Below are 21,075 nucleotides of genomic sequence, written 5' to 3'. Positions count from 1 at the left end.
ACCATGCATGAGATCCCCACATTGTAACCTATACATTTAATATATTCACTGATCATGTACTCTACCTTGGCAAATAAAGGTGCAGTTCAGGTATGAATGTCTGTGAGATTCTTTTTCAGTCATATCCAATACCAGGAGTATCAAACTCCAGTCTTTTAATTAACACTTTATCTGTATGTATGTATTACAATTATACACTTAAACAGGGCAGAACAGTTTGGTTGTTACCAGAGCGGTTTAGACCTGTGAATAACCAGACCTTCATACAAACTTGCTATGCTGAATTCTTGACGCACAGTCGAACATGCTGCCAGCACGCCCACAAGCGAGCCACTCTGGGCGGCTGAAGCGGCACTTTACCCCAAGCTAGTGTACACGGGGCATACCAGTGGCAAAGATGGAGAGTAGCACCACTATTAGGAGAATAAAATCATACTGGACACAAAACAATGTATCGGAAAGGAATAATGACCCTGAGGATCAATGCGGAACCAACAGATGCAGTGCCGTGAAAAAGAAACCCGAAGTGAGCTTGTACTTGCTACATGAAGGCGTCGGAGTTGCGCTGGTGATTGTATTTATTCTGGTGCTGTGGGGACTCGTTCATTTATCATTAAAGCAATTTGCCATTGGAAAATCTACTGGCGAGTTCAATGCTGTCAGGGCAAGGTAAGTCATGATACTGTTGCCTATGTATTCTCGAATCTCAACAAGTTATATAACTTATTTCACGATATAACTTCCAGGTTACAGTTAAAGACCCCATTGCGCAAGCTAACTTTTCCTCTATGTTTATCTCAGCGAGTCCCATCTAGCTACAATACAATCCACCGGTAGTTGAGTTGTCCTGCAAGTTAACCCAGGTCAGGGTCATATACATTACGCCGATTCTGTTGCAAAACGTTTCTTGAACGGAAGCAAACGGAACGGAACGGGAAGGGACCTACCTGAATTTGTCCAATAGAAACTCGTTTTCGTTGGAAAACGAAACTGTTTGCAACTGTTTGGACTAATGATTACACCCAGGTGTCACTAGGGTGTAGTTAAAGGTCGGTTGACAGTAGAAGGAGTGGCTCTGACTTTCTGAACCTGTCAATAGTGAAAGTGATATCACCAGACAGAGACCAATGTTCCTGTACGTAGGCTTAATTGAATAAAATCAAATGTATTTATAAAGCCCTTTTTACGTCAGCAGATGTCACAAAGTGCTTATACAGAACCTAGCCTAAACCCCAAAGCAATGCAAGCAATGCAGATATAGAAGCATGGTGGCTAGGAAAAACTCCCTAGAAAGGCAGGAACCTAGGAAGAAACAGAAGGTAGCACATTCGGTGAACAGGTCCATAGCCTCAGGCAAAACAGCATAAACAGGTTCCATAGCCTCAGGCAAAACAGCAGAGACTTGATCAGCAGCACGACTAGGTGGACTAGCGACAGTCGGGAGTTGTCAGGCCCTAGGACCATGCCTCAGGACTTCCTGGCCTGACAACTCCTTCCTCCGGAAGGGGAGAGAGCGAGATGTGAGAATTAGAGGGAGCATACTTAAGATTACACAGGACACAGGCCTCCTGAGTGGCGCAGCGGTCTAAGGCACTGCATTGCAATGCTTGAGGTATCACTACAGACCCGGGTTCGAACCCCGGCCGTGACCGGGAGACCCATGAGGCGGCGCACAATTGGCCCAGCGTCGTCCGGTTTAGGGGAGGGTTTGGCTGGCCGGGATTTCCTTGTCCCATCGTGCTCTAGCGACTCCTTGTGGCGGGCCGGGCGCCTGCAAGCTGACTTCAGTCGGCAGCTGGATGGTGTTTCCTCCGACACATTGGTACGGCTGGCTTCCGGGTTAAGCGAGCAGTGTGGCTTGGCAGGGTCGTGTTTCGGAGGACGCATGGCTCTCGACCTTCGCCTCCCCCGAGTCCGTAGGGGAGTTGCAGCCATGGAACAAGACTGTAACTACCAATTGGATATCACGAAATTGGGGAGAAAAAGGGGTAAAGTACAAAAAATAAAGATGACAGGAGAATTACATCAGATAGGACAGATTGACCCTAGCCCCCTGGCACATAGACTATTGCAGCATACATACTTGAAGGCTTGTAGCATAGTACATTGTCTAATAAACATTTGATAGATGGCTGCTGTTCAGTAAATCAAAAAGCAGCTGCTTATTTTATGAAATCCTGCTTCATGACACTATTACATAGAGAGACAAAAGTAGACACATAAACTTGATGAATGTCCATGTGACACAGGCTGTATAGACTATATAATCTGAGGGCAACCCTGAGGCTAACACACAGGAAAGGAAACCATCTGGAGTCATTAGGGTACAGATGACCTAGACCTAGCCACAGCCATACTGTCCCTTGGGGACTCTTTAGTGGAGGAAGGGAAGTTAAGGGGTGCTATACTTTGATGTCCAAACTTCTGAAACATAGACGTCAAGTTGACACTCCAGAGTATCTCTGTGGCAGTTTGACGTTGAAGTACAGGTATGTAGACCCCCACCTCCACCCTCTCCCTAGCCTGGTCCCAGATCTGTTTGTGCTGTCTTGCCAACTCCTATGGTGATAAAGCATGACAAATGACCATAGGAGTTGGCGAGACAGCACAAACAGATCTGGGACCAGGCTAGGGAGAGGGTGGGGGTCTACATACCTGTACTTCAACGTCAAACTGCCACAGAGGTACTCTGGAGTGTCAACTTGACATCTATGTTTCAGAAGTTTGGACATCAAAGTATAGCACATTAGAGCTCAGTAGAGTACAGAACAGTAGAGTTCTGTACAGTACATTATAGTGTACTCCACTTTAGTGTGCTCTACTGTGTACATACACAAAAAAAAATGTATGCACGCATGACTGTAAGTCGCTTTGGATAAAAGCGTCTGCTAAATGGCATATTATTTATTTATTTATTTTACTCTACTGAACTCTACTCCACTCTATTCTACTCTACTGTACAGTACAGGACTGTACTGTACTGAACTATACTCTTACTTTCCTTAACTGTACTGGGCTGAAACTATACGCTACTTTTCTTTACTGTACTGTACTCTTCTGTGCTCTACTGTACTGAACTATACTCTACTTTTCTTTACTGAAATGTACTGTACTGTCCAAACTTGTGAAACATAAACGTCTATGATTGGTTCAGATTTGTGAGGGCCAAATAAAGGCAGGTCCAGATGTTTGTGGACTTTGAAATCAAGGCTGGTCCGGACCGGACCAAAAAAGAACATTTGTGGACATTGAAATCAAGGCCAGGGCAGACTGACCAAATTGTAACTACTTTTCAACTTCCATGGATGTCCGGTGTCGGTTGGTGCTCAGTGGGTGAGGTTGCTGGTTGCAGTAAATCGAAAAAGAGGGGGCTCATGGGAAGGTGTCAGTAAGAACCGGGAGATGTGACATTCATTTTAAAGAGAGCGAAATGGGAGGGATTGTCCAGACTTTTCACACTCTTGCTTTGACCACCAGACGACAGGAAGCAAAAGAAAACGGTTATCTGCTGAACATAACAATATGCCAGTGGAAGGGAGGACAGGAGCAGGTGACTCAACTGTGGTTTGTGTCTACTATGATTTCCGATTGTAGCCAATTCAATTGCAGAACTGTTACCGATTTCTCTGAAATATTGAATCACTTAATAATTCATAAACAAAATTGATATCAGTAAAAACACTGACTGACTAATTGATAGTTCTACCTTGTTACTTTTATTTATTTTATATATTTAATCATACAGTGCTATGAAAAAGTATTTGCCCCCTTTCAAATTTTCTCTACTTTTGCATATTTGTGAAACTGAATGTTATCAGATCTTCAACCAAAACCTAATATTAGATAAAGGAAACATAAGTGGACAAATAACACAACAATTACATATTTATTTCATTTATTTCATAAACAAAGTTATGCAACATCCAATTCCCCCGTGTGAAAAAGTAATTGCCCCCTTACACTCAATAACTGGTTGTGCCACCTTTAGCTGCAATGACTCCAACCAAATGCTTCCTTTAGTTGTTGATCAGTCTCTCACGTCGCTGTGGAGGAATTTTGGCCCACTCTTCCATGCAGAACTGCTTTAACTCAGTGACGTGTGGGTTTTCAAGCATGAACTGCTCGTTTCAAGTCCTGCCACAACATCTCAATTGGGATTAGGTCTGGACTTTGACTAGGCCATTCCAAAACGTCCAATTTGTTGCTTTTTAGCCATTTCCATGTAGACTTGATTGTGTGTTTTGGATCATTGTCTTGCTGCATGACCCAGCTGCGCTTCAGCTTCAGCTCACAGACGGATGGTCTGACATTCTCCTGTAGAATTCTCTGATACAGAGCAGAATTCATGGTTCCTTCTATTCCTTCATGGTTCCCTTACCTCCTCCGTGTAGGCTGTCTTGTCATTGTTGGTAATCAAGCCTACTACTGTTGTGTCGTCTGCAAACTTGATGATTGAATTGGAGGCATGCTTGGCCACGCAGTCATGGGTGAACAGGGAGTAGAGGAGGGGGCTGAGCACGCACCCTTGTGGGGCCCCAGTGTTGAGGATCAGTGAAGTGGAGGTGTTGTTTCCTACCTTCACCACCTGGGGGCGGCCCGTCAGGAAGTCCAGGACCCAGATGCACAGGGCGGGGTTCAGACCCAGAGCCTCGAGCTTAACCTGTTCACGCGTGAGTTCCAAATATCTCTAACCGCTGCCCATGCATGAGTTTTTCATGCGGGTGACGTCAGAATTTCTCACTGTTCCAAAATGTGATTGTTACGCAGCAAGACAGTTACCCGGGCTGTCCTCAAACCAAGGCACGCTGCCTGCTAATTATCTATAGGCTATGTTTCAACTTGTCAATTGAAAATTATTTAGTTTTATTTACTAACAACAATTTGAATTGAGGTGTTCTGCATCCTCGTTCATTCACATAAGAATGATTCCATTTCACTGTTGCGGACAATTTATGTTTGAGGCTATACTGAGCCGGACAAACTTCTCTCTTCAATGAGAGCCCAAGCACCTCCCTAGTGTTTCCCCAGAACAGGCCTTGCACAAATGTTTTCCCCCAGCACATTTTCTGACTGGCGCCTGCATTGTCTTCATGATTGTTTTCCTTACAAATTGGACTTTGGACATGTAGGAACTATCAAAGTAAGTGGCTTATTTTCTGTATATCGTGTTGTCGTTTCTGCTGTTGCACACCGTATGAATGTATGGATCATAATGTATTTGCTTTTTTATTCACATGTTTTCAAGTACTGGTGACGAATCATACATTCCGATTCTTGCATAGATTGTAATGGACACATACAGTGGGGAAAAAAGTATTTAGTCAGCCACCAATTGTGCAAGTTCTCCCACTTAAAAAGATGAGAGAGGCCTGTAATTTTCATCATAGGTAAAGGTCAACTATGACAGACAAAATGAGGAAAAAAAAGCCAGAAAATCACATTGTAGGATTTTTAATGAATTTATTTGCAAATTATGGTGGAAAATAAGTATTTGGTCAATAACTAAAGTTTCTCAATACTTTGTTATATACCCTTTGTTGGCAATGACACAGGTCAAACGTTTTCTGTAAGTCTTCACAAGGTTTTCACACACTGTTGCTGGTATTTTGGCCCATTCCTCCATGCAGATCTCCTCTAGAGCAGTGATGTTTTGGGGCTGTCGCTGGGCAACACGGACTTTCAACTCCCTCCAAAGATTTTCTATGGGGTTGAGATCTGGAGACTGGCTAGGCCACTCCAGGACCTTGAAATGCTTCTTACGAAGGCACTCCTTCGTTGCCCGGGCGGTGTGTTTGAGATCATTGTCATGCTGAAAGACCCAGCCACGTTTAATCTTCAATGCCCTTGCTGATGGAAGGAGGTTTTCACTCAAAATCTCATGATACATGGCCCCATTCATTCTTTCCTTTACACGGATCAGTCGTCCTGGTCCCTTTGCAGAAAAACAGCCCCAAAGCATGATGTTTCCACCCCCATGCTTCACAGTAGGTATGGTGTTCTTTGGATGCAACTCAGCATTCTTTGTCCTCCAAACACGACGAGTTGAGTTTTTACCAAAAAGTTCTATTTTGGTTTCATCTGACCATATGACATTCTCCCAATCCTCTTCTGGATCATCCAAATGCACTCTAGTAAACTTCAGACGGGCCTGGACATGTACTGGCTTAAGCAGGGGGACACGTCTTTCACTGCAGGATTTGAGTCCCTGGCAGCGTAGTGTGTTACTGATGGTAGGCTTTGTTACTTTGGTCCCAGCTCTCTGCAGGTCATTCACTAGGTCCCCCCGTGTGGTTCTGGGATTTTTGCTCACCGTTCTTGTGATCATTTTGACCCCACGGGTGAGATCTTGCGTGGAGCCCCAGATTGAGGGAAATTATCAGTGGTCTTGTATGTCTTCCATTTCCTAATAATTGCTCCCACAGTTGATTTCTTCAAACCAAGCTGCTTACCTATTGCAGATTCAGTCTTCCCAGCCTGGTTCAGGTCTACAATTTTGTTTCTGGTGTCCTTTGACAGCTCTTTGGTCTTGGCCATAGTGGAGTTTGGAGTGTGACTGTTTGAGGTTGTGGACAGGTGTCTTTTATACTGATAACAAGTTCAAACAGGTGCCATTAATACAGGTAACGAGTGGAGGACAGAGGAGCCTCTTAAAGAAGAAGTTACAGGTCTGTGAGAGCCAGAAATCTTGCTTGTTTGTAGGTGACCAAATACTTATTTTCCACCATAATTTGCAAATAAATTCATAAAAAATCCTACAATGTGATTTTCTGGATTTTATTCTCTCAATTTGCCTGTCATAGTTGATGTGTACCTATGATGAAAATTACAGGCCTCTCTCATCTTTTTAAGTGGGAGAACTTGCACAATTGGTGGCTGACTAAATACTTTTTTCCCCCACTGTATGATGTGTGTAAAATACTTTTCTGAATGTTGTACTGATTATGATGAGCTAATGCTAAGCTATTTGCCGGCTATGTGTGGCGCCATGTTTGTTGACATTATACAATGCGTTCTGGTTGTCAAGCGTCTGTCAGACCAAAGATGTTATAACAAGGGATAGTTCACTCGACTGACTTATGGCGCTTTCAGGCAACTGTGAACTCGGAAAAATACAGTTGGTAGAGCATGGCGTTTGCAACGCCAGGGTTGTGGGTTCGATTCCCACGGGGGGCCAGTAAAAAAAAAATATGTATGCACTCACTAACTGTAAGTCGCTCTGGATAAGAGCGTCTGCTAAATGTAATGACGTCAATGATCTTCAGGTCGTAAAGTCGGAGCTCTAGAAAGATGGCAGAGTTCCCGAGTTGGAATTCCGAGTTGGATGACTGTTCAAAATGATTTTTCCCCAGTCTGAGCTAATTTTTTCCAGAGTTGCCAGGTGTCTTGAACGCACTGAAGTCGGAAGTCGGAGATTTCCCAGTTCCCAGTTGTTTTGAACAAGGCATCAGATTGTAACTCAGGGTTGTCAGCTCAGACCCACCTTTCCAGGGGTTTTATTTTTAGTTAGCGTATAAACTTATCTTGTTTGCCCCCCATTTATTGAATATTTCCTGCATCATATCCCCCCACGATACCTTCCCCCATTTCTACCCCCCATGGACTTGAAAACCCCTGTTTAGCTTTCGCGCTACAGTTAGGCTAGGCAGTAGGCTTGTATTTAGTGTGATGATCTGTGAGGGGAAAACATTTTATTTACTTTGTGATTTGTCAAGAACGGTAAATGACTTGTCAAGTCATGTGCTCCGGTTCTTGTATACACTGTAACAAGTACATCAACGATTTGTAATATGCTGAAAAGTGGCTAAACTAAGTTCATATTTTTCAGGCAATGAGCGCAGCCATCTATGACTTTGTTTATTTGCGTCTTATAGTGAATGTGCATTCTGGGATTAGGGAGTTTTCGCCAAGTCAAATATAAACAAACATGGCTGCCATCATAAAGAATTTAGCTGCTGTTAGCTTAGCTGACATGCATTACTTTTCTAAACAACATTACATTAGTCTCTTGTGCTCACCAGAGATGTGGTACATTGTAAACTAGTCTAGCTGTTAGGTCACTAACTTATGTTTTGTTTTTTGTCAGCGCAACCTGTTATTTAGACTGGTTTATGGAATGAGTTTGACTATGGATGTGTTCCGTGTGATGCTTGGATGATGAAGTTCGCATTTATCTTTTACAATAAAAGGTCAAATTGAGGAATAAAGTTTAAGACCTTTATTTTCCATCAGTACCCAAAATATATTTAGATGCTGTTCAGACAACAATGCTGTTTAGACACGTTTGTTGCGTCATACATTCTGTTGCTACTGTTCCAATCACATATTTGAGATCGTACGCTGCAGGGACCACTCAACAATGATCACAAATACGTGATCATACGTGTCAAAGGGTTAATGATGAGCTTGGAGGGTACTATGGCGTTGAATGCTGAGCTATAGTCAATGAACAGCATTCTTACATAGGTATTCCTTTTGTCCAGATGGGGATTGCATCGTCTGTGGATCTATTGGGGCGGTAAGCAAATTGAAGTGGGTCTAGGGTGGCAGATAAGGTAGAGGTGATATGATCCTTGACTAGTTTCTCAAAGCACTTCATAATGACAGTCAGTGCTACGGGGCGATAGTCATTTAGTTCAGTTACCTTTGCTTTCTTGGGTACAGGGACAATGGTGGCCATCTTGAAGCATGTTGGGACAGCAGACTGGGATAGGGAGAGATTGAAGATGTCCGTAAACACACCAGCCAGCTGGTCTGCGCATGCTCTGAGGACGCGGCTAGGGATGCCATCTGGGCCGGCAGCCTTGCGAGGGTTAACACGCTTAAATGTCTTACTCATGTCAGCCACGGAGAAGGAGAGCCCACAATCCTTGGAAGCAGGGCGCGTCGGTGGCACTGTATTATCCTCAAAGCGGGCGAAGAAGGTGTTTAGCTTGTCCGGGAGCAAGACGTCGGTGCCCGCGACGTGGCTGGTTTTCCTTTTGTAGTCCATGATTGTCTGTAGACCCTGCAACATACGTCTCGTGTCTGAGCCGTTGAATTGCAACTCCACTTTGTCTCTATACTGACGTTTTGCCTGTTTGATTGCCTTGCGGAGGGAATAACTACACTGTTTGTATTCTGCCATATTCCCAGTCACCTTGCCATGGTTAAATGCGGTGGCTCGCGCTTTCAGTTTTGCGTGAATGCTGCCATCTATTCACTGTTTCTGGTTAGGGTAGGTTTTAATAGTCACAGTGGGTACAACATCTCCTATATACTTCCTGATAAACTCAGTCACCGTATCAGTATATACGTCGATATTATTCTCTGAAGCTACCCGGAACATATCCCAGTCCGCGTGATCAAAACAATCTTGAAGCGTGGATTCCGATTGGTCAGACCAGCGTTGAATAGTCCTGTTGGTACTACAGCCGATGTGTTGATAGAACTTCGGCATAGAGGCGAAAGAAACGCACACCTATTTCGGCGAGGTGCTGGCTTTTATTTTTATAAATTTTTTATTTCACCTTTATTTAACCAGGTAAGCCAGTTGAGAACAAGTTCTCATTTACAACTGCGACCTGGCCAAGATAAAGCATAGTAGTGCGATAAAAACAACAACACAGAGTTACATATGGGGTAAAAGAAACATAAAGTCAAAAAAATACAACAGAAAATATATATACAGTGTGTGCAAATGTAGCAAGTTATGGAGGTAAGGCAATAAATAGGCTATAGTGCAAAATAATTACAATTAGTATTAACACTGGAATGCTAGATGTGCAAGAGATTATGTGCAAATAGAGATACTGGGGTGCAAAAGAGCAAAATAAATAACAATATAGGGATGAGGTAGTTGGGTGAGCTAATTTCAGATGGGCTGTGTACAGGTGCAGTGATCGGTAAGGTGCTCTGACAACTGATGCTTAAAGTTAGTGAGGGAGATAAGAGTCTCCAGCTTCAGAGATTTTTGCAATTCGTTCCAGTCATTGGCAGCAGAGAACTGGAAGGAATGGCGGCCAAAGGAGGTGTTGGCTTTGGGAATGACCAGTGAGATATACCTGCTGGAGCGCAGACTACGGGTGGGTGCTGCTATGGTGACCAATGAGCTAAGATAAGGCGGGGATTTGCCTAGTAGTGATTTATAGATGGCCTGGAGCCAGTGGGTTTGACGACGAACATGTAGTGAGGACCAGCCAACAAGAGCGTACAGGTCACAGTGGTGGGTAGTGTATGGGGCTTTGGAGACAAAACGGATGGCACTGTGATAGACTACATCCAATTCGCTGAGTAGAGTGTTGGAGGCTATTTTGTAAATGACATCGCCGAAGTCAAGGATCGGTAGGATAGTCAGTTTTACGAGGGCATGTTTGGCAGCATGAGTGAAGGAGGCTTTGTTGCGAAATAGGAAGCCGATTCTAGATTTAACTTTGGATTGGAGATTCTTAATGTGAGTCTGGAAGGAGAGTTTACAGTCTAACCAGACACCTAGGTATTTGTAGTTGTCCACATACTCTAGGTCAGACCCGTCGAGAGTGGTGATTCTAGTCGGGTGGGCGGGTGCCAGTAGCGTTCGATTGAAGAGCATGCATTTAGTTTTACTAGTGTTTAAGAGCAGTTGGAGGCTACTGAAGGAGTGTTGTATGGCATTGAAGCTCGTTTGGAGGTTTGTTAACACAGTGTCCAATGAAGGGCCAGATGTATACAAAATGGTGTCGTCTGCGTAGAGGTGGATCTGAGAGTCACCAGCAGCAAGAGCGACATCATTGATATACACGGAGAAAAGAGTCGGTCCAAGAATTGAACCCTGTGGCACCCCCATAGAGACTGCCATAGGTCCAGACAACAGGCCCTCCGATTTGACACATTGAACTCTATCTGAGAAGTAGTTGGTGAACCAGGCGAGGCAGTCATTTGAGAAACCAAGGCTATTTAGTCTGCCAATAAGAATGCGGTGGTTGACAGAGTCGAAAGCCTTGGCCAGGTCGATGAAGACGGCTGCACAGTACTGTCTATTATCGATCGCGGTTATAATATCGTTTAGGACCTTGAGCGTGGCTGAAGTGCACCCATGACCTGCTCGGAAACCGGATTGTATAGCGGAGAAGGTACGGTGGGATTCGAAATGGTCGGTGATCTGTTTGTTAACTTGGCTTTCAAATACTTTCGAAAGGCAGGGCAGGATGGATATAGGTCTGTAACAGTTTGGATCTAGAGTGTCACCCCCTTTGAAGAGGGGGATGACCGCGGCAGCTTTCCAATCTCTGGGGATCTCAGACGTTACGAAAGAGAGGTTGAACAGGCTAGTAATAGGGGTTGCGACAATTTCGGCGGCTAGTTTTAGAAAGAAAGGGTCCAGATTGTCTAGCCCAGCTGATTTGTAGGGGTCCAGATTTTGCAGCTCTTTCAGAACATCAGCTGTCTGAATTTGTGTGAAGGAGAAGCGGGGGGGGGGCATGGGCAAGTTGCAGCGGAGGGTGCAGAGTTGGTGGCCGGGGTAGTGGTAGCCAGGTGGAAAGCATGGCCAGCCGTAGCAAAATTCTTGTTGAAATTGTCGATTATTGTAGATTTATCGGTGGTGATAGTGTTTCCTAGCCTCAGTGCAGTGGGCAGCTGGGAGGAAGTGCTCTTATTCTCCATGGACTTTACAGTGTCCCAAAACTTTTTGGAGTTAGTGCTACAGGATGCACATTTTTGTTTGAAAAAGTTAGCCTTTGCTTTCCTGACTGCTTGTGTATATTGGTTCCTAACTTCCCTGAAAAGTTGCATATCGCGGGGGCTATTTGATGCTAATGCAGTACGCCACAGGATGTTTTTGTGCTGGTCAAGGGCAGTCAAGTCTGAGGAGAACCAGGGGCTATATCTGTTCTTAGTTCTGTATTTTTTGAATGGGGCGTGTTTATTTAAGATTGAGAGGAAATTACTTTTAAAGAACAACCAGGCATCCTCTACTGACGGAATGAGATCTATATCCATCCAGGATACCTGGGCCAGGTTAGTTAGGAAGGCCTGCTCGTTAAAGTGTTTTAGGGAGCGTTTGACAGTGATGAGGGGTGGTCGTTTGACCGCGGACCCGTTACGGACGCAGGCAATAAGGCAGTGATCGCTGAGATCCTGGTTGAAGACAGCGGAGGTGTATTTAGAGGGTAAATTAGTCAGGATGATATCTATGAGGGTACCCATGGTTACGGATTTAGGGTTGTACCTGGTAGGTTCGTTGATAATTTGCGTGAGATTGAGGGCATCTAGTTTGGATTGTAGGATGGCCGGGGTATTAAGCATATCCCAATTTAGGTCACCAAGCAGTACGAACTCTGAGGATAAATGGGGGGCAATCAATTCACATATGGTGTCCAGGGCACAGCTGGGGGCTGAGGGGGATCTGTACCAAGCAGCAACAGTGAGAGACTTATTTCTGGAAAGGTGGATTTTTAGAAGTAGAAGCTCAAACTGTTTGGGCACAGACCTGGATAGTATGATAGAGCTCTGCAGGCTATCTCTACAGTAGATTGCAACTCCACCCCCTTTGGCAGTTCTATCTAGACGGAAAATGTTATAGTTGGGGATGGAAATTTCAGAATTTTGGTGGCCTTCCTAAGCCAGGATTCAGACACTGCTAGAACATCAGGGTTGGCGGAGTGTGCTAACGCAGTGAATAACTCAAACTTAGGAAGTAGACTTCTGATATTTACATGCAGGAAACCAAGGCTTTTGCGATTACAGAAGTCAGCAAATGATAGCGCCTGGGGAGTAGGAGTGATACTGAGGGCTGCAGGGCCTGGGTTAGCCTCTACATCACCGGAGGAACAGAGGAGGACTAGAATAAGGATACGGCTAAAGGCTTTAAGAACTGGTCTTCTAGTGCGTTGGGTACATAGAATAAAGGGGGCAGATTTCCAGGCGTTGTAGAAAAGATTCAGGGCATTATGTACAGACAACGATATGGAAGGATATGAGTAAAGTGGAGGTAAACCTAAGCGTTGGGTAACAATGAAAGAGATAGCATCACTGGAGGCACCAATTGTGTCATTCTCCGCGTGTATGGGGGGTGGGACAAAGGAGCTATCTAAGGCAGGTTTAGCTGGGCTGGGGGATCTACAGTGAAATAGTACAATTAGAAATAACCGAAACAACAATAAGCTAACCATATTGAGATGGGAGAGAGGCATAAAGCAATCACGGTGTAATTTGAGAGAGCTAAGACAACAGCTGGTAATGACGACACAGTTTGGGCTGAGGCTAAACATAAACAGGATGCGGTACCGTAAAAAGGAACAGTCCAGCAGGCATCAGCTGTATAGCTGAGTTATCTAACGGAGTAGAACACTTGAAAAAGAAGAGGAGAGCCGCACACTCTAGGAGCTCAGATGCAATAATTTAATAACCAACGTTTCGACAGACAAGCTGTCTTCATCAGGGTATACAAACACTGCGGGTCACTAGTTGTTTATATAGTGTCAAAGGACACACACACAGGTGTCTGTAATCATGGCCGAGTGTGGCCTGATATCATTGGTCAATTCACAGTTAAACAGAACATACAAAAAACATGAATAGATAGCATATGATCATAGATACAACTTGGCTACCTAGGCCCAAAAACATTTACAATGAATAGCAAAATCACAATAATCACAAGAATGGCTTCAAATCAAAGTCTATGTTGAGACCGAAGGGAGCAAGGGTCTTTCAATTAAAGATCAGGCAGCCTCTCGTTTTAACAATAAGTTATCGAGGTCACCCCCTCTCCTAGGGAGGGTGACCTATTCGATGCCGATATAACGTAGGGACGAAATCGAGTGGTTCGCTTCCAAAAAGTGGGCAGCGACTGGGTATGTCAAGTTTTTGCACCGAATGGTGCTACGATGCGCCGAGATTCGTACATTTAATTTGAGCTTTGTTTTAACCACATCATTTTTACCACAAGGACAAGTTATAAGATAAATAACTGCCTTTGTGGAGCACGTAATAACACCTTTGATTGGGATCTGTTTCCCTGTTTGGGGGTGTTTGAAGGATCTACATTTGTAAGTGCCATTGCATTGAGCGCAGCCATTACACTCTCCTTGAATTTTCTTTGCGTCTCAGCCATATTTCTGTCGAAATCTGATTTGTTTTTGGCAAATTCTTTTGATTTGACAGAATTGGCTGTAGGGCAATGTTTCAAGGGAAGCGGGTGACAACTATCAGCCCTCAACAAACTGTTACGATCAGTAGGTTTCCTGTAAAGATCAGTGTATAGAACATTATCCTCACACAAAATCAGAAGATCAAGGAAACTGATTTGACGTGTGTCAGATTGCATAGTAAATCTCAGGTGCTCAGAACAAGAGTTAAGAAAAGCATGGAATGCCTGGAGCTGTTTTGAATCACCCCTCCATAGGACAAAAATATCATCAATGTACTGTTTCTAAATAATAATGTTAGGCAAAAAAAACGTTTTTGAGAGGATTGAAGATTGACTGTTTCTCCAAGTAACCCACAAACAAATTAGCATAGTTAGGAGCCATAGAGGATCCCATAACAGTACCCTTCGTCTGAATAAAGAAATAATTTAAAAACATGAAGTAGTTGTGTGTGAGTACTATTTCAGCCAATGTTATAATGCGTGCACTGGATGGTAGTTCATTTGAGTCACGTTGCTTAAGAAAATGTTCCATGGCTTCAATACCGCCCTCGTGTGGATATAACTTCGGCAACCTTTTCCTCAAATGTTGCTTTGTAAAAATCCCCAGCTACAATAAATGCAGCCTCAGTGCCTTGCAAAAGTATTCATCCCCCTTGGCGTTTTTCCTATTTTGTTGCATTACAACCTGTAATTTAATGGATTTTTTATTTGGATTTCATGTAATGGACATACTCAAAATAGTCAAAATTGGTTAAGTGAAATGAAAAAAATTACTTGTTTCAAAAAAATTATACAAAATAAATAACAGAAAAGTGGTGCGTGCATACAGTGGGGAAAAAAAGTATTTAGTCAGCCACCAATTGTGCAGGTTCTCCCACTTAAAAATATGAGAGAGGCCTGTAATTGTCATCATAGGTACACGTCAACTATGACAGACAAATTGAGATTTTTTTTCTTCAGAAAATCACATTGTAGGATTTTTAATGAATTTATTTGCAAATTATGGTGGAAAATAAGTATTTGGTCACCTACAAACAAGCAAGATTTCTGGCTCTCACAGACCTGTAACTTCTTCTTTAAGAGGCTCCTCTGTCCTCCACTCGTTACCTGTATTAATGGCACCTGTTTGAAGTTGTTATCAGTATAAAAGACACCTGTCCACATCCTCAAACAGTCACACTCCAAACTCCACTATGGCCAAGACCAAAGAGCTGTCAAAGGACACCAGAAACAAAATTGTAGACCTGCACCAGGCTGGGAAGACTGAATCTGCAATAGGTAAGCAGATTGGTTTGAAGAAATAAACTGTGGGAGCAATTATTAGGAAATGGAAGACATACAAGACCACTGATAATCTCCCTCGATCTGGGGCTCCACGCAAGATCTCACCCCGTGGGGTCAAAATGATGACAAGAACGGTGAGCAAAAATCCCAGAACCACACGGGGGGACCTAGTGAATGACCTGCAGAGAGCTGGGACCAAAGTAACAAAGCCTACCATCAGTAACACACTACGCCGCCAGGGACTCAAATCCTGCAGTGCCAGACGTGTCCCACTGCTTAAGCCAGTACATGTCCAGGCCCGTCTGAAGTTTGCTAGAGTGCATTTGGATGATCCAGAAGAGGATTGGGAGAATGTCATATGGTCAGATGAAACCAAAATAGAACTTTTTGGTAAAAACTCAACTCGTCGTGTTTGGAGGACAAAGAATGCTGAGTTGCATCCAAAGAACACCATACCTACTGTGAAGCATGGGGGTGGAAACATCATGCTTTGGGGCTGTTTTTCTGCAAAGGGACCAGGACGACTGATCCGTGTAAAGGAAAGAATGAATGGGGCCATGTATCGTGAGATTTTGAGTGAAAACCTCCTTCCATCAGCAAGGGCATTAAAGATGAAACGTGGCTGGGTCTTTCAGCATGACAATGATCCCAAACACACCGCCCGGGCAACGAAGGAGTGGCTTCGTAAGAAGCATTTCAAGGTCCTGGAGTGGCCTAGCCAGTCTCCAGATCTCAACCCCATAGAACATCTTTTGAGGGAGTTGAAAGTCTGTGTTGCCCAGCGACAGCCCCAAAACATCACTGCTCTAGAGGAGATCTGCATGGAGGAATGGGCCAAAATACCAGCAACAGTGTGTGAAAACCTTGTGAAGACTTACAGAAAACGTTTGACCTGTGTCATTGCCAACAAAGGGTATATAACAAAGTATTGAGAAACTTTTGTTATTGACCAAATACTTATTTTCCACCATAATTTGCAAATAAATTCATAAAAAATCCTACAATGGGATTTTCTGGAATTTTTTTTCTCATTTTGTCTGTCATAGTTGACGTGTACCTATGATGAAAATTACAGGCCTCTCTCATCTTTTTACGTGGGAGAACTTGCACAATTGGTGGCTGACTAAATACTTTTTTTCCCCACTGTATGTATTCACCCCCTTTGCTATGAAGCCCCTAAATAAGATCTGGTGCAACCAATTACCTTCAGAAGTCACATAATTAGTTAAATAAAGTCCACCTGTGTGCAATCTAAGTGTCACATGATCTGTCACATGATCTCAGTATTAATACACCTGTTCTGAAAGTACAGATCAGGGTTGGGTTATAAAAAAAATATATATCAGAAACTTTGAACATCCCACGGAGCACCATTAAATCCATTATTAAAAGATGGAAAGAATATGGTACCACAACAAACCTGCCAAGAGAGGGCCGCCCACCAAAACTCACGGACCAGGCAAGGGGGGCATTAATCAGAGAGGCAACAAAGAGACCAAAGATAACCCTGAAGGAGCTTCAAAGCTCCACAGCGGAGATTGGAGTATCTGTCCATAGGACCACTTTAAGCAGTACATTCCACAGAGCTGGGCTTTACGGAAGATTGGCCAGAAAAAAGCCATTGCTTAAAGAAAGAAATAAGCAAACATGTTTGGTGTTTGCCAAAAGCCATGTGGGAGACTCCCCAAACATATGGAACAAGGTAAGGTACTCTGGTCAGATGAGACTAAAATGGAGCTTTTTGGCCATCAAGAAAAACGCGATGTCTGGCGCAAACCCAACAGCTTGCCCATGCCCCCCCCCCCGCTTCTCCTTCACACAAATTCAGACAGCTGATGTTCTGAAAGAGCTGCAAAATCTGGACCCCTACAAATCAGCTGGGCTAGACAATCTGGACCCTTTCTTTCTAAAACTAGCCGCCGAAATTGTCGCAACCCCTATTACTAGCCTGTTCAACCTCTCTTTCGTAACGTCTGAGATCCCCAGAGATTGGAAAGCTGCCGCGGTCATCCCCCTCTTCAAAGGGGGTGACACTCTAGATCCAAACTGTTACAGACCTATATCCATCCTGCCCTGCCTTTCGAAAGTATTTGAAAGCCAAGTTAACAAACAGATCACCGACCATTTCGAATCCCACCGTACCTTCTCCGCTATACAATCCGGTTTCCGAGCAGGTCATGGGTGCACTTCAGCCACGCTCAAGGTCCTAAACGATATTATAACCGCGATCGATAATAGACAGTACTGTGCAGCCGTCTTCATCGACCTGGCCAAGGCTTTCGACTCTGTCAACCACCGCATTCTTATTGGCAGACTAAATAGCCTTGGTTTCTCAAATGACTGCCTCGCCTGGTTCACCAACTACTTCTCAGATAGAGTTCAATGTGTCAAATCGGAGGGCCTGTTGTCTGGACCTATGGCAGTCTCTATGGGGGTGCCACAGGGTTCAATTCTTGGGCCGACTCTTTTCTCCGTGTATATCAATGATGTCGCTCTTGCTGCTGGTGACTCTCAGATCCACCTCTACGCAGACGACACCATTTTGTATACATCTGGCCCTTCATTGGACACTGTGTTAACAAACCTCCAAACGAGCTTCAATGCCATACAACACTCCTTCAGTAGCCTCCAACTGCTCTTAAACACTAGTAAAATGAAATGCATGCTCTTCAATCGAACGCTGCTGGCACCCGCCCACCCGACGGGTCTGACCTAGAGTATGTGGACAACTACAAATACCTAGGTGTCTGGTTAGACTGTAAACTCTCCTTCCAGACTCACATTAAGAATCTCCAATCCAAAGTTAAATCTAGAATCGGCTTCCTATTTCGCAACAAAGCCACCTTCACTCATGCTGCCAAACATGCCCTCGTAAAACTGACTATCCTACCGATCCTTGACTTCGGCGATGTCATTTACAAAATAGCCTCCAACACTCTACTCAGCGAATTGGATGTAGTCTATCACAGTGCCATCCGTTTTGTCTCCAAAGCCCCATACACTACCCACCACTGTGACCTGTATGCTCTTGTTGGCTGGTCCTCACTACATGTTCGTCGTCAAACCCACTGGCTCCAGGCCATCTATAAATCACTGCTAGGCAAATCCCGCCTTATCTTAGCTCATTGGTCACCATAGCAGCACCCACCCGTAGTCTGCGCTCCAGCAGGTATATCTCACTGGTCATCCCCAAAGCCAACACCTCCTTTGGCTGCCATTCCTTCCAGTTCTCTGCTGCCAATGACTGGAACGAATTGCAAAAATCTCTGAAGCTGGAGACTCTTAACTCCCTCACTAACTTTAAGCATCAGTTGTCAGAGCCAGTGGCGGCTCCTGAAAAAATTCTCAGGAGGGGCAATTTTTCTGATGATTTAGGTGACCTACACACATTTTTAAAAAGATATGTCCAGCAACAACATGAAGACAGGGGCAGCATATAAGTCAATACCAGAAGCATTTATTGACTGATCTCAAAAGTGTTGGCTTACAAAAGCAAAATAAGTTATCACAGTAAAAATAATCAAGGGTGTTCTTTCACATTCCTCAACACTGCATAAACAATATGTATGGCTTTGTAAAAATGAACAACCATATTCTGGCCAATTGTATAGATTTGTAAATATGAACAACCATATTCTGGCCAATTGTATAGATTTGTAAAAATGAACATGAACAGATTTTTAATTTTTTTGAATGGCAGTACCTTTCAAACATGTCTGCTTGCAGTAAGGTAGCACTCACAAGGTGGCCAGAGAAAGAGAACCTTTCTTTGGTGTGATCCAGGATGGTGTTGCAGACCTCTTCAGACAGCCTCTGCTTCTCCTCTTCTCTCAAAGCTGTTCTGGGTCTTTTGGCTCCTGTTGCTTCTTGCAGCTGCTGTTGAGAGGAGTCCCTGAAGGCAAACAGATTAATGTGTTTGTTGGCTTTGTACAGTATTGTTGTCTATGTGATGCACAGGTATATGCAATGTATCCATGTATAGTACAAATACTTCAGTTCCACTTAAAATGGGCAGGGATGCATAAAGTCTTTAGTGTTTAAGTTAGCCTTTGTGTCTCACATAGCCTGGATGTTCAGCACAGTATACAGTGGTGCTCATAAGCTTATGATCCCATGCTAAAGTTGACTAAAAAGAGGAATAAAAAAGAAAAGAAAATTGGTGTCCTTAAAGGTTGGATTTTCCAACTTTTTTAATTAAGTCATTAAGATCAATTTCCAAAAGATGATTTTTTTATTTTTTTATTCCTCTTTTTAGTCAGCTTTAGAATGTGTTCATACACTTATGAGCACCACTGTACAGTACACATAGTATATAAAATAAGATAGATTACACCACTGGCCATATATAATGACAATAATGTAATTTCAAACACAAATGCAGTCTCCTTTCATGCATACATTTTCAAATAAAGCTCTGCTTTGAGAAAGATCGAATGATATTGTTTAATCTTTATCTTACCTTATGGCCTGCACACTGCTTGCGAAGCTGTCGAGGGCACGTTTGATAAAGACAGCATCGATGTCCTTATTCTGTAGCTTATGGTACGGTGGGCTGGTCAAATGAACCCAATGAACCCGTCCGGATGGCTTCAAAACATTCTATGAGGTCGTCTCGATTCTCGTAGACAGTGTTCACGACTCTGCTGTTGCTAACCTCATCGTTGTGGCGGCGGACAGCTAGCCTGTATCCCTCATCCAGTTGAGTGGCAATATTCACTCTCACCAAAGCAGACAATCTCAAACAGCTATCAATGTGGGTCTTTGACAGCTCATTTTTCTTAATCTTTTCTGAAAGATGGTGCATGTCGGTTACACCAGTCGCTGTCCAAGCGTTGCTGTCTGCCGTTCATGGTTACGTTACGTTACGTATGACGAAAGCGCGTAAGTGCAAGCCCTCAGACACCCATAGAGAATGTATTGAAAGCTCAGAAATTTGAAAAAAAAATATTTTACATTAGAGGCTATGAGAGACTTCTGGGCGATTTTCAACCTGACTGAAATCGCCCCAAAACGGGCGGGGACATTTGAAGCACGACTTTAGCCTGATTGGACATTTAGTGGCTGGCAGATCAGACGTGAACACTGAACTACTGTTGCCATGATATAATTGATTAGAAAAAAAATCCCTTCCTTTTCCCGTTTGGCAGTGCGTCGCCCATATCGCCCTATTGAACACACCGCCCATGGTCAGAGCACCGTACACTGCACCTGTACACAGCCCATCTGAAATTAGCCCACCCAACTACCTCATCCCTATATTGTTATTTATTTTGCTCTTTTGCACCCCAGTATCTCTATTTGCACATAATGCAGTGTACGGTGTCAGAGCACCGTACACTGCACCTGTACACAGCCCATCTGAAATTTGCCCACCCAACTACCTCATCCCTATATTATTATTTATTTTGCTCTTTTGCACCCCAGTATCTCTATTTGCACATAATCTCTTGCATTCCAGTGTTAATACTAATTGTAATTATTTTGCACTATAGCCTATTTATTGCCTTACCTCCATAACTTGCTACATTTGCACACACTGTATATATATTTTCTGTTGTATTTTTTGACTTTATGTTTTTTTATCCCATATGTAACTCTGTGTTGTTGTTTTTATCGCACTGCTTTGCTTTATCTTGGCCAGGTCGCAGTTGTAAATGAGAACTTGTTCTCAACTGGCTTACCTG

The 21,075-nt window shown here is 43.6% G+C and overlaps 1 protein-coding gene across 1 annotated transcript in view; it reads left to right on the top strand.

Annotated features, from left to right (window-relative positions):
• Window positions 1–348: 348 nt before the first annotated feature.
• Window positions 349–21,075, top strand: part of LOC311128497 (endoplasmic reticulum metallopeptidase 1-like) — a 76,088-nt gene continuing 55,361 nt past the window's right edge. The window contains exon 1 of the mRNA XM_084160671.1: window positions 349–669. Within this exon, the coding sequence (XP_084016797.1) occupies window positions 398–669 (272 nt within the window). The 5' untranslated portion in view covers window positions 349–397. The remainder of the gene's footprint in view (window positions 670–21,075) is intronic.

Source organism: Coregonus lavaretus (genome assembly GCF_964263955.1).
Source record: "Coregonus lavaretus genome assembly, chromosome: 4".
Taxonomy (NCBI): domain Eukaryota; kingdom Metazoa; phylum Chordata; class Actinopteri; order Salmoniformes; family Salmonidae; genus Coregonus; species Coregonus lavaretus.
Note: the sequence above shows the minus strand (reverse complement) of the source record. Positions and strands in the feature narration are given on the sequence as shown.